The 13648-nt window shown below is 50.5% G+C and overlaps 1 protein-coding gene across 13 annotated transcripts in view; it reads right to left on the reverse strand.

Annotated features, from left to right (window-relative positions):
• MAPT (microtubule associated protein tau) overlaps positions 1-13648 on the reverse strand; it is a 128276-nt gene that overhangs the window by 8827 nt on the left and 105801 nt on the right. For 8 of the 13 annotated variants that reach the window (XM_077164045.1, XM_077164039.1, XM_077164043.1 and 5 more), the window contains 2 exons: positions 5418-5510; positions 1955-2036 (listed from right to left, as the gene is read on the reverse strand). In XM_077164045.1, coding sequence (XP_077020160.1) covers positions 1955-2036; positions 5418-5510 — 175 coding nt within the window. The remainder of the gene's footprint in view (positions 1-1954; positions 2037-5417; positions 5511-13648) is intronic. The other 5 variants (XM_077164047.1, XM_077164046.1, XM_077164044.1 and 2 more) reach the window with 1 other exon arrangement.

Here is a 13648-nt window from a genome sequence, read left to right on the forward strand (position 1 = left end):
AGATCTTGGAATACAACTGAATGGCAAAATACACACAAAATAAGAAAGGACCCTGACCCCTTCTCCCTCCTTGGACACTTGATGCCAGGCCCAAATGTGGGAGACCTGGCACGAGGAAGGGGCAACTGCATTCATTTCTTGGGCAGGATAAAGCGACTGGAGGAAGCTGCTCAGTGCGCCAAGACGGTGGCGTTGGGTGTGGGACAGCTTTCACTGGGAGAGACTAAATTCACACAAAATGTCCCAGGGGGCTGGAAAATTCGATCTGTTGTGGACTCTGCTTCTGGTGGCCTTCTCGTCTCACAGGAAGGTTCAAGTAAAGACTTCCACCCTGAGCAGGGTCTGATTTACAGCAAGAGGGAGTCAGAATCTGTCCAATATGGAATGGACATGTGGCTATTTAAATTTTAATGAAATAAAATTAGTTCATTTCCTCAACGGCACTAGGCACCTTTCAAGAGCTCCATAACCACATGAGGCTAGTGGCTCCCGTGGTGGACAGTGTGGGTTTCTATTGTCCCAGAAAGTTTCCTTTCAGCGTGGGATGAGCGGTGAAGGGTAAGCGTGGGGGAACTCCAATAGCACAATTTTCTGTTTAAACAACATCACTTCCAGGAGTGAAAGTCTCCCTGGCGTCGTGGGAGACGACCCCCAGGGATGAGTCTGGCCCTGGAGCCTTGGGATCAACAATTCCATCATGACCAAAAGGGGGGAAAGAAGTGTAACAAATAAGGTATCGGTGGCAGAGAGGGTTCAAATAGACTTGAGCTACTCTGGAGGATGCTCTTACACAAGCTTCAGGTAGACCTTGCTGCCTATCATAACCTGCCAACCCCCAACCAGGACCATTCCAGCCAATCCTACAGAACACCTAGGGCAATATATAAGATTCCACAAGGGTTCCAGGCACTAGGGTAACTTTCCAGAAACCTACAACCTCCAGATGGGTCCCTGGACCAGGAAAGTCCTGAAATCTGGAGGGCCCAGCCTCTCCAGAACATCAGCTAGTTCCATCCCCCTGCCCCATATTATTGGCAGCCCTTTCCAACATGCAAAAGTTAGAATGGGCACAGCCCAAACACCCCTAAAGAGTGGGAGAAAGATCAAAGGTGGTGGTAGAGTTATACAGAGAAGGTCGGGTATAACAAATGAACATGATTGCTGAATCAGTGTATTTATATTTCTTTTAGTCTCCAGTACCTTAGAGCAGCTAGAAGTAAAAACCTAAAATTGGGGAATTGTAACCCTTACCAAATTCTAAAATCTGTTCTACAACTAATTATTGTGCTGCACTTTGAAACTTATTGCTTTATATATATATGTGTGTGTTACTTTTCACAAAAAAAGAAAAAAAAGTTGATTGAGAGGATGAAAAAATATTTATACCTTCTAGCCTCCAATGTTCTGGAGCAGCTAGAAGGAAAAATCTGAGAGGATCATATTGTACTCCATGACAAACTCTGGAATCTGTCCTGTAACTACTTGCTGAAGAGTGCTTTGAAAACTATTGCTTTTTTCTTTCTTTCCTTTGTATATATATATATATATATCACACAATAAAAAAATGTTTAAAAAAAGACCACTTAAAAACAACAACAACAGCACATGGCATGGCAATGCCCAGGAGTCCCGTGTTGTGGCTGGTAGGTGGAACGGCCCCTCCAGCTGCGCACCACACCGGGACACCTGCACAGCCTGTGTTCCGGGCCAGGTCAGGTCCCACGCGCTGGAGGCTCCAGCCCTGCCCTCCCTCCGCACCTCGCCTGGCCGCGCCTCTCGGCCACAGCAAGCTCCACCCTCAACACCCCCCACGATGACCTCCCAGTCAGTTCAGGAGAAAGCACTGAAAAAAAGGCACCACCCAGACAACCCTGTCCCCGCACCACCCCCACCCCGCTTACCCCCCATCCCCACCCCAGCACCTTCCTTCCCCACCTGCCTCCCCAAGGACTACCTGGTTTATGATGGATGTTGCCTAATGAGCCACATTTGGAGGTCACCTTGCTCAGGTCGACTGGCTTGTAGACTATCTGCACCTGGAGATGAAAGAAAGTGAAAGCAAGAGCCAGAAAGAGACAGAGACAGAAAGACAAAGCATAAATCAGGATTATTTTTTTATTGGTGTAACACAACGAAAAGCAGCTGCATAAGCCTAGGCCCGCTCAGGCCATGGGTCCAGCCTGCCATGAGGAAGACACTCTGGTCATGGTGGACACCGTGTTGCTGAAATTCAGCCGACCCTGTCCCAAGGGCGCTTCACCAAGTAACTGTGGGACTAGAGTGTCTTCCACCCCTGCAGGACGAAAGACCTCCACAGGGAAAAGGAGGGGCACCGTGTCATCCATCCTGCAGGGACCACACCGTTTGTTAAGCAAACACAAAAACGTAAAAGAATCACTCCATTTTGTGACATGAAATCGACCAGATCACGTTCACTGCAGACAAAGAAGCCATCACCGGGCGCAGCGTTTATTTGAAGAAGGCTTGTTAGAAAGGCTCGAGGGCTGGGCCTGCTGGCCTCTAAGAGCAGAGGGCTGTGGTGGGCTCATACCAGAATCCCACAAATGCAGGAGCCCAGCAGCCCACCAAGAGGGTGGTGATGGGGCAGCGGCGGGGAGGAAGAGCCCACCGGGCTGAGCACACCAAGTGTCCTGGATATCTTGGTTTTTACAGAAAGGAGCAAGGTGACCCCAGCAGGACAGGCCGGCGGCACCAGAGAAACCGGTTTAGGGTCTCAGCAAGCTCTCGCGGATGCGGACACACACAGGGAGGCCTGAGGGGTTCCAGGGCTCACAACCAGTCCCGAGGGCCCACGTGTGGCCTGGCCTCGCTGCCCGCCTCCCAGGGGGCCGCCGGGTCTGGGAGCCGCCCATCGGTTCAGCCCAAGAGCCAGCTCCCCTTAAGGAGTGCCTCCTGGGGACCCCAGGGTGAAGGATGGGATTCCCGGAGGCAGGTCTCTGCAAGGCCCTGGGGGTGAGGGGTCCCCAGCAGCCACGGTGCAGGGTCAACCGAGGGCTGCTTGTGGCCACTCTCCGCCAAGCCCACACCGGAGCCGCCCAGGGCAGAGATGGCCTGTGTCTGAGAATGAACTTAACGAGGACGCCAGAAATAAAGGGGCGTTTCTACCAGGTCTAAACCATCACCGACAGTCTCACGTTATTTGAGTTCAAGATCTCAGGGGTGGGGTGCACGGGGGGTGCACGGGGGGTGCTCAGGGGTAGAATGCTAGCTTGCCGTGCAGGAGACCTGGGAATCAGACCTGGGTCTGCCATAAATAAAATAAAATAAAGATCTTAATGATATTCCCTGCTTACTGATGGAGTCAGGTGGAGAGCGGGATGCGGCTTGGGGGTGGCGTGGGGGGGACAGAGGTGCGGCAGCCTGGGCTCCAGCGGGGGGGGCGGGGCAGGGAGTGACGAACGGATCTGAGACCCGTTCTGCTGAGAGAGCCAAGGAGCAGCTTCGCTGCCAGGGGGACAGGCAGGAATGGTGCGACCAAGACTTCCTCCTCCTTTCCCTTTGGCCTGGATGAGGTAAGGAGGGTGGGGCTGAGGGAGGGAAGGGTGGGCGCGGGTGGGAGCCGAGGCCGGGGTTGGGGGGAGGGGAGGAGACGGGCCCTGGAGCCCCACAGAGCCCAGTGGGGGAGGCAGGAGGGACCAAGGCGGAGAAGGAGCAGGGGCTCTGGAGGCCACCTGCGGGTAGGCGCACCGGGGGCCAGATCCCAGGCCTGCGTCCAGTGGCCCTGAATGCCTGAGGGTGACACTGTGGAGGCCACGACCACCTTCCACAAGAGCGTTATGAGCAGTGACCTCGGCCAAGGGCGGGAGCGGGCTCAGTCAGGACAGCCCCAACTGGCAGAGAGGAAGTCCCTGAGGCCCTGGGCACCACAGCCTCTTCAGTCATCACCTCCCGTGTCCGGCGGGCCTGGGCACACTCTCCCCACAGCCAGCAGGAGCTGTCTCGGCTGCTGTCTGTGGCCCACAGAGCTGGACCCACAGCCGCGGCCACACCAGCACGTCCGGCCAGCAGACCGGGCGGGAGTCTCATCAGAAAGTTCCAGAACTTCTTCCTCTGGCCTGAGCCCAAGAGCAGGGATGGGAGCCCACCAGCGCAGGACGGGGAGCCCGCCCCCCACCTAGTCCTGGCAGGAGACCAGGTGGGGTTGGGATGGGAGCCCAGGAAAGGGGGAGACAGACACGGGGAGGAAGCGTTAATAAAGGGCCATGCAGCAGCCGCAGGTGAGTGCTCGCTTCTCCGGGACTAAGAGGGTGGCGGCAGGAGGGGGCCCGGGCGGGCGAGCAGCACATTGCAAGAATAAACCTCCGGGCTGGGCGCTGCGGCGGCGGTGTGGGGCGGGCTCGGGAGAGCTCACCCTGGGGGCTGCACAGTCAGCCGGCAGCGCTGTCAGTGCGGAGCGGGACCCCTGGGGCGGCCCTCAGCCACTGGGACCTCCTCTGCTTCCAGCCGACCACAGAGGCTGGAGCGTGAGCTGGGTGGGGGACAGAGGCTCTGGTGAAGGGCAGCACTCAGGCCCGTGAGCACTGACGGGGAGGGCGACGGCGTGTCTCTGAGTGGATCCCATGGGCAGCTGGGAAGCGAGTCCCAAACGTGGACTTTACATGGGAATCTCGCAGGGACACATCCCACGCCAGGAGCCCCGGGAACATTTTACACATGAAAAAGGGCCCCTTTGTGACCCTGGGCCCAGGGCCCAAAGCAGCCTTTCTTGGAGCCACACCTGAGCGGGCAGGGACACTCAGTGCACTTTCGCCCGGCTCTTTGGCATCTGGGTCTCTGCTGTTAAGGGCGGAGCTGTTTTAAACATGAGCCGAAAGGCCGAGGAACCAGCTCATCCCTTGCAAACGCAGGGGACAGAACCGAGCAGGTGCAGGGCTTTTCGCAGGGGACAGTGAGAACTGTGTGTCCACTGGTCAGAGCAGACAGGCCAGCTGTGCACAGTGGAACCACCAGGGGTGAACCTGCCCAGGTGCTGAGGACGGGTGAGGAGCCCAGCCTCAGGTGCCGCCACCTGCAGCCCAACCTTCAGCAAGGGCTGTGGGGCTTGCAGGAGGCAGGTGGGCGCGAGGCCGAGCAGAAGCTTCCTGTCCTGAGCACGCAACCTCCCAGGGAGGGGCCAGAGAGAGGTTCGACCATCTTTCCTGTCCTTCCCACGCGGCCTGCACGGGCCGGAGACCCATACATGCAGAGGCTCCCCGCCTAGAATAAGGAGGAGGAGTTTCTGGGAACAATGCACGCAGGTGTGGGGGTCTGCGGAGACTGGGGTAGGCTGACCTGTGGGCACGGACAAGCCCTGAGAATGATTTATTCTATGCAATGTCTTGCAGATGTTTACACTCATGCCACTTCTTAAAAAAATAAAACCACAGTACGGTGCACCAAAGTGTGAAGGTACTCACACTGCCGCCTCCGGGGACGTGTTTGATATTATCCTTTGAGCCACACTTGGACTGGACGTTGCTAAGATCCAGCTTCTTATTAATTATCTGCACCTTTGATAGCCAGAAAAAGAGATGAGTGACATAGCACCCCTAAACCAGCCGCTCAGCACACTCGCTGGGCTCCTGCCGTCAGCGTGGGTGGGCAGGACTCGGCCTGCTGGGGGTGGCTGGGAGAAGTGCCTTCTGCGGCTGAGCTTCAGGATGACCAGGGAGGGGAAGGCGGCCTCGCAAAGGCATCCCAGAATTGCGGGTGAGTTGCGGTGGGCCCCGCTGGGCGCTGGGCGGCATTTGGGTTTGCAAAACAGATCCAAGAGGCAGTGATTTGCTCTACAAAAGGATCACGTTACCAAGCTCCCACGGGGAGCCTGTAAACCAGAACCAAGTGTTCACCAGGATGGATGGAGTGAAAAATGGGCTCGATTACATTAAAACAGAAATAAAGTCCCACTGGATCCTCATTCACAGCCCCTGTCAGACCCATCAGCACATCCACCAAGAACTTCATTGGCTTTTCGCAAGCCTGTTCAGCATTGGAATCACCCAGGGATATTAAAAAAAAAAACCAAAACAAACCCCAAACCCCACCCTTGTCCTAGAGTTGGATTCTGGAGGAGTCCGGCTGAAGTCTCTACACTTTCTGAAAATCTCCCCAGGTGACTCATGCACAGCCAGGCTTCAGAATCACTGACCTCTGGACGGGACAAATGGCCTTACAGAGAACACAAATGCAGAGGCCCCTGAATAAAGACTTTGCTTCATGACTGATGGGTATGTGCCCTCTCCTTCCATCCATCACCCACTGGCCCTCTTCTACCTTAAGTAGGTACTTAAAGGAATCTGAGCAAATGTTCCCACTTGCTCTTAGCGCTGCCATGAGCAGGTGTGTCCCAGAGGATAATTATTTGTATATCTGGGATGCTCTTCTTTTTCCAGGCATCAGGGAGGTGTATAGAAATGCTTTGGTGGGGAATGACTTTTTGCCCAATTTGCCTAAACACCACGAAATAACAGGCAACCATGAAAAATCTGGAAAAACAATAGATTTCTGCCTGCTAGATCAGTGGTAAAGTCTTCATTACCAAGTGGCCTTTCCCTCAGGAGCTCAGTTTGGAAACACTGTGCCTTAGTTTTTATTACCCATAAATAGTTGCCAACTGGGGTTACCAATTAGGAACCAGCTTTGCCAGTTCGGTTCCCAGGACCTCAGCTGCTGCCTCTGGGTTGGGCGGGACCTCTGCTGGGGCCAGGGGCAGGGCCAGCCTGGCTTCGGAGCCTCCAGGCTGGACAGGTGCTTGGAGCTCATCTAGGGAGAAGGGTCTCAAACTCAGCCCAAGGGCCAGAGCTGACCCTGTGAGGCCTTCACTGGCTCTCAAAAAAATGAGGAAATGAGGGTGCAATGGCAAGGTTTACATGAAGCTAAATTTTGTCCATTCTACTTTTTGGTGTTAAAATGACCTTTCCTTTATTAAATTTGCTGATAGTAGATACTATTTATTATTTTGAAACATCCTTAATCTAGCAAAATAAAAATACAATAATCTTATATTGAGCCCCACCTCAGTTCTTTTCTTAATTTTACTGGTCTTCATCTAAAGGCCTGGGAACAACATAACTAGTTCACTTCTTCATTTCATGTTCCTTTAAAATAAAATTTTAAAAATTATGCCTTTTCCTCCCATTAGAAATGTAGCATAAGTTATGATTTGAGCAAACAGAGGTTAAAACACTTTTCTTACTACCCTAACACAAACACTACTGCATTTTGTTGTACTTTCTTGTAGTCCTTATATATATATATATATGTATGGTACGAATTATATGTGTACATACAATTTTCTATCCTACTTTATCAAATGACATCATATCCTAAGCATTCTCCACATTTCTACAGTTGTCAGAAACATTATTTTTAATGATTCATCATATTCCATATTGTAAACCCCATTCCAGTCGCTAATAAGGCATTTGTGTTGGATTCATTTTAAATAATAATAACAGTCTCAACACAAACATCTTCCTGCAAGAAGCATCAAGTCCGAGAAATAGAATTTTGGGGGTCAAAGAGAAACATTCTAAAAACTCTTGGCACAGTCGGCCAGATGACTTTCTACAAGAGTCGCATTAATTCTATGTGATGACATTGAGAATTACTGAATGCATACGTAGAACAGAATTATGTTAATGTTTTTGTTTGTTAATTTTTTTTAAATTAAAAAAAAAAAAAAGAGCTGCATTAATTGACCACCTGACCACTGCTGAGAAAGCCAGTTTTACCACATCGCTGCTAGCCCTGGGTGTTTTAAAAATGGTTTTGCTTATTCATTTAACCAACACAAACGGGACTGCATTGTGGGCCTGTCCTGCATTTCTGTGATTACCACTGACACTGACCCTCTGTTCCCTTTTGCTGGTGTTTTTTTTCTGGCATACAAATATTGATATTTTTATACACTCAAATTTTTCCTTTGTGAATTCTTCTCTGCTTTGAAAATGCAGGAACTATTCCTTCTTTAGAGGTGAAATACATATCTAATTTCACTTCACCTTTCTCCACCACTTCACCCTTCCACCATGCTCCCCTCTCCCATTCTGCAGGGAGCTTCAGTGACTTTCTCCAGGTGCTGGCAGCTCCCACACAAGAACCTAGAGCTGGGAGTTTCTGCCGCCACCAGCCACCTTTGTGACAACAAAGTCCCCCTCCCGCCCCTGACCTAGCCTCAAGGCTGTTGCTTCATAAACTGTATGCAAAGAACACTCCCTCTCGGCAAACACTGAACTTCTCTCCTGCCAGCAAGGAGGTGCTAAGAGGGCGCCTGGGTGCTCGAGCCTGGAGGAGGCAGTGGCTGACATTCTCACTCTGCCTTTTCAAGCTGTTGGCTTCACTGTCACCACTGCACAGTCTCTGAATCAATTCCTGATACCTTCAGATTTTAACTTTCACCACACGAACTCTTTTTGCGGAAGCATTTTTCATTCATAACTTTCCACCAGATAGTTTCCAGAAGTCGATTTGCCTGTTTTCAGTGAGTAATTAGAAATGAAAATCCTCATGTTTTTTTTTGTAGAATATTTATAGATTACAAATTAAACAATAAACTTAAAGGAAAATGTTAAAAGAAACAGGTCATCTGGACTGATAATTATAAGACTGATCATTACATTTAGCTCTGAACTTCCTGGAAGCCAAGGTGAAAAGGAAAGCATGGTAGGTTATATAACTCTCCTTAGCTGACAAAGAAAACCTACCAGATTTTCAAGGAAGATAACTTTGTTTTCTGTACTAATCTGTACAACAAATTCAGCAAATGGGTCTTTATGAAGGAATATTACACAACAACACAGGCCTACAACACATATGGAAATTCTTCCATGTGTTTTTTTTCTTGTGCCACAAAAAGGCAATGAGCTCTCGGGATATTTGGCAACAGACACAAGGACATTTACAAAGCAAACTTGTATTGCTGCAAACACATGTTACAGAATTTTAGAGTTACAGGGTACTGGTTGGCATTACGTAACCAGAATCCTGAATCTTCATTTCTTGGCTGGAGTATGTGCATGAAATTATGCTCCAGCTCTAGACACGAAAACACCCATCATAGGTGGGAACAAAGTTCTGGAAGCCCCAAATTTTGATCTGGTGAATCCCTAACCAGGGGAGACGTTCCTGCGGTCAGGATTTGATGTGGGAGGAGAGGCTGGGACTGGGGTGGGGCTGGGGCAGGTCCATTTTGGTTTAATTTGTGGCCTGGAGGACTTGAAATAGTCCCAAGTCTCACTAAGTCTTGATCTGGTTCTGTTTGGACTCTGGTCTCAGAGCCAGCCCTCTGTCCCCGCTCCACGTTCCCAGCTCCGGGAGCTCCCAAGCTGGTCAGCCTCCACTGGGCTGCCCGGGGCCCAGCCTCACTCCAGCTCCTGGTGCTTGCTGGGCCAGGCTGGGCCTTGCTGGGGTGAAGAGGCCCAGTGCTGACGCTGGGGCAGCTGCTGGGGTGCTGCAGCAAGACTTACCTGAGGTGGGCTCTGGCACCCACACCAAGTCCAAGGTGGTCAGCCAGGGAACTAACACAGGAAAACCTACCAACTTCCCCTCAAGTCAACTGGCCAAAGAAGGGATCAAATAACAGGGGAGAGTCTCCTTTAGGAATACTTATGCTGTCCCTTCAAACAGCGGCCTCCCAAGATTCTTTAAAACGACTTGACTTACACAAGCTTTTTCAGAAACACAGGCACTAGATGCAGGGAGAGATGCTCAGAGGGCCTCCAGGTTACAGGGCCGCGGGTCCCAGCCGGCCCTGACCTCTGCCCCCCCCCCCCCCCCCCAGGGGCTTGACGCAGCCCAAGCTCACCTGAGTCCCTGGCCCTGATGCAGGGCATCTAAGGCCACTCAGTAAAACTCTATTTACTCCGGTCAGTGTTCTCCACGTGTGCTTTCTAAGTGATACTTGGGGCTTTACTAATAAATATAATAAAATTTTTAAAAACCCTTCAGTTTATTATGTTCAGTAGCGAATGAGAAAGAGAGGTGATGAGGAAGTTTGGAGAGAGGCAGGAATAGATCAGAAAGAGAGAAGTGCAAGGTGAATGGGGAGCGAGAGCAAGGATTAGGGAAGGAGGGGTAGGTGAAGAAAGAACGCAGAGAGAGGCACACACACACACACACACACACACACACACCACACACGTGCACACAGCTCGAGAGACAGCTGTGATGCAGAGCGGATGCCCAGAATGGAGGGCAACAGCCACAGGGTGCCAGCGCCATCTTGTGGCCGCCCAGATACTGCATCCCAAGGCCCAGAAATCCTCAGAGGAAGTGGTTTTAGGCTCCATCTGCTCAGAGCCAACCTGGCCAACCCAGGCTCAGGCCCCTGCACCTTCTCACCCTCGACAGTCACAGCCACCCCACTCCACAGTTCTCCTGACCATGCAACCTCACCACACAAGAGCTCCTCTCCTCACCCTGGGTCGTGCCCACCACTTAGCTTCCCTTGGAACTTCAGCTCTGCTTCCCCCTGACAGCTGAGCCTGAGACTCTCATTTCCGGGCCCCTACTACCCTTTATCCTCTTCTGTCCCGGCAGTTGGAGGATCGTCTCCTGGGTTTGTTAAGGCAGCTGTTAGCTGGGTCACAGCAGGCCCCACCCCTCTGCTGGGGGCTGCCTCCACCAGTGGAGGGCAATCCAGTAAGGCTTGAGTCTAAACTTGTACGTGTTCCTTTGGCTCCCCCAGCTGGCTCCAGGTTCATCTTTATTTTACTTTTGTTCCAAAAATCCCCAGGATGCAGTTTCATCATCTTTTCTGTTTCGGCCTGTGTACCTAGTGCTCTACGGAGCTGCCCTTTCAGAGGCCACTTGTGGCCCAGAAAAGGGTCTGTCTGTCCCCTCTGACTCGCTGGGATACTTTCCACGCGCACCCTCCCCAACCAGGCTCTCCCTCTGACACTTTCTCCCCTTGGACTCATCTCATAGTTTATATGCTGCAGTCATTATTTTTTTCTTTTTTAATAACAAAAGTTTATAAAAATAGGAATTCTCTTCTAAGTACAATTTGGGGCACATCCATATAATGCACAGGCCCATTACCAATGCATTTGGAAATGTTCTTCATTTTCTCCCTGAACAACAGACAAGAGGCAAGAGTTTTTAATTTCTAAATAATTGTGGCTACGTTGGTAATACTTATACAATTCGTTTCTGGTTTATCACGCTGTGGTTAGAGAACAAACTATTGCAATTTCTGCTCTTCTCTATTAACAGGTATTTTTCCTTATGATCTAGACAGCTTTTGGGGATAGTGTCTGAATACTTAATAAGCAAAACCCCAGCCATCCAGTTTAATTCCTGCTATTTCTAATTTCCCCTTTCATAGAATTTCTATGACATTTCCCTCTTTATTATCATCTACCTCCAATTACAGCTGCACTTCCATCCATTTAATCTTTGTTTTCTGATTATAAACATTTCCACTGTAGAAAATTTGAGAAGGGACAGTTTTTTAAAGAACTAATCTATGAAAGCAACTCACTGTTAGCATTTTGTCATTTTCTTTCAGTCTTTTTTCTATGCATACTTTTTATAGAGATGACCTATATCATTTATACAGTTTTATTCTTTTAACTTAAAATAGTATTGCATAATTTACAATTATTAAAAATTCTTTTCCAATATCACTTTTAATGGGCTACACATAGTAGCCACTGGTCTCTCTCTGTAGTTTACTAAACACCTCCCAACTGTTAAATCATTTAAATCAGACTCTGTCTTTCCTTGATTTAGAATGAACAGCATGTACTATGTGATGTCCTGTCCAGAGGAAGGAGACACAGACACACGGACAGCTCAAGATTTAGCAGAGTTCAGTTGTGAAAAATATGGACATTTCTTCATGATGTCCCAAAGAGCTGAACCTCTTCGTACCCTCACCAGGATATATAAAGAACGAGATTTCACATTACTCACACTCTCACTGGGTAGTATATTATTGTTTTTTAATGTTTGCAAAATGCTGATTCTTTGTCTTTGTGTCTGCCTTCCCCCAGCACAAACCAGACAGGACTGGGACAAACTCGGGGAGTGGGTGCAGGACCCAGAGGCCGGCCTGGCTGGGTCTGAGCAGACCGAGGAGCCAGGGCACATGGAATCTGCAAATGAGGACAGGACGGGACAAGGAAAATTAGTCGTCGATGCAGGGTGCACAGGAGGTCCTTGAAATTGGGGTTGAGGCCAGAGGCCAGCAGGTGAGCGAGGGGTGCTGGGTCTCAGCCTGGACCGCACATTGGAAACACCTGGGAAGCCCCACACCGGGAAGTCTATTGGGTCTGGGGTGAGAGACTGTGGCACTAGGATTTTTAAGAGAAACCACCCACCTCCCCTATCCCTGGCCCTTCGCTTCCAGGTACTTCGAATTTTGCAGTCAGAATGGACAGCTGCAGCCCCAGGACTGGGCCGCAGATCCGCCCGGTTGGCTCTCTGGCCCCATCCAGCTCTGGCCTCTCCCTCCCTTTTCTCCTACCTTTAGGTGACCCAACTAGTTCTCCCATGTGGCCAACTGATTATCTGTATTTTCCTAAAAATAATCTTGTTTCAGGTACTTAAGGCAAGGCATACTCAATGTCGTAAATTGGGAAAACAGAGAAAATTACAAAGAAGAAAATAGCTGTTGAACATTTTTTCCCCTGTAAATGTTTCTGTTCACCTTCTGCGGCTTTCAACCTCTGCGGGGTTATAAACACAGCTCACGTGCTCTTCCTGGTTCAATGAGACAGTCCACTTGGATGAGTCGAGTTGTTCTTCAGACTCTTATAGCTTGGTCTTTTTTGTAGACAAACATTTACTGAGCACTTACTGTATACCGGCTCTCCGGGAGGCCTCAAGACAGCCTCACACACACACCAATGCGCCATCTCAGAAGCCTCTTCAATGGACCTCATAAGGATTCTTTTTTCCCCCATTTTTCCTGGAGAAATCGTTGATTCGTTGCTGGCTGAGATTTTCTTCATGTCAATTTCTCTGTTTTTCATGGAGCGTAAGGGGAAGCTGCCACACCTCCCTCTGCCACTCCCCCAGGCCTCCTCTCCTTAATTCTATCTCCCCAAGGAGACGTGGTGGTCCACGTCTACTGAAGGGTTAAAGGAGAAAGTGTGGAGAGGGTTCACTTACAGCACCACCATCCCCATTCCACTGGGCAGCCCTCACAGCAGGAGGCAGGCAGCCCCAGACAGGGCCCTGGGCGGGCTGCAGGCCTACACGGGGCCTTCAGTGGACGCTGTCCTCCCTGTGGCTGTGGCTTTTAGTGGAGCTGCAAGAACTGGGCCAAAGTTGCCCAAACCTTACAAGCCAGCTTCAGGTGAACTCAGAGCTGATAGTGGAGCCACTTCCATGCCAAGCTGGGGATTCTACCCCTGCTCCCCGAACCTCACACAGACACCACTGAGTTAAGAAACCCCATCTGTACGCCCCCTGCACAGCCGGGGGCAGGGGGGGCTGCGAAGGTGAGTGGGCCTCGGTCTGCACCCTCATCGTGGTCTAGACCAGGGAGGCACATGCTCAGGATGCTCAGGACTTTCCTGGGCTTCAAAAGATGGAGGGAAATCCAGGGAGACTGCTTAGAGGAGATGACATTTGAACTCGGGCTTGAGAAAAGGGTAAGACAGCACTAGGTAGAGATGAGAAAGGAAGGGGATTCCAGGCA

The sequence above is a fragment of the Tamandua tetradactyla genome, chromosome 6 (assembly GCF_023851605.1).
Source record: "Tamandua tetradactyla isolate mTamTet1 chromosome 6, mTamTet1.pri, whole genome shotgun sequence".
In the NCBI taxonomy this organism is placed as follows: Eukaryota; Metazoa; Chordata; class Mammalia; order Pilosa; family Myrmecophagidae; genus Tamandua; species Tamandua tetradactyla.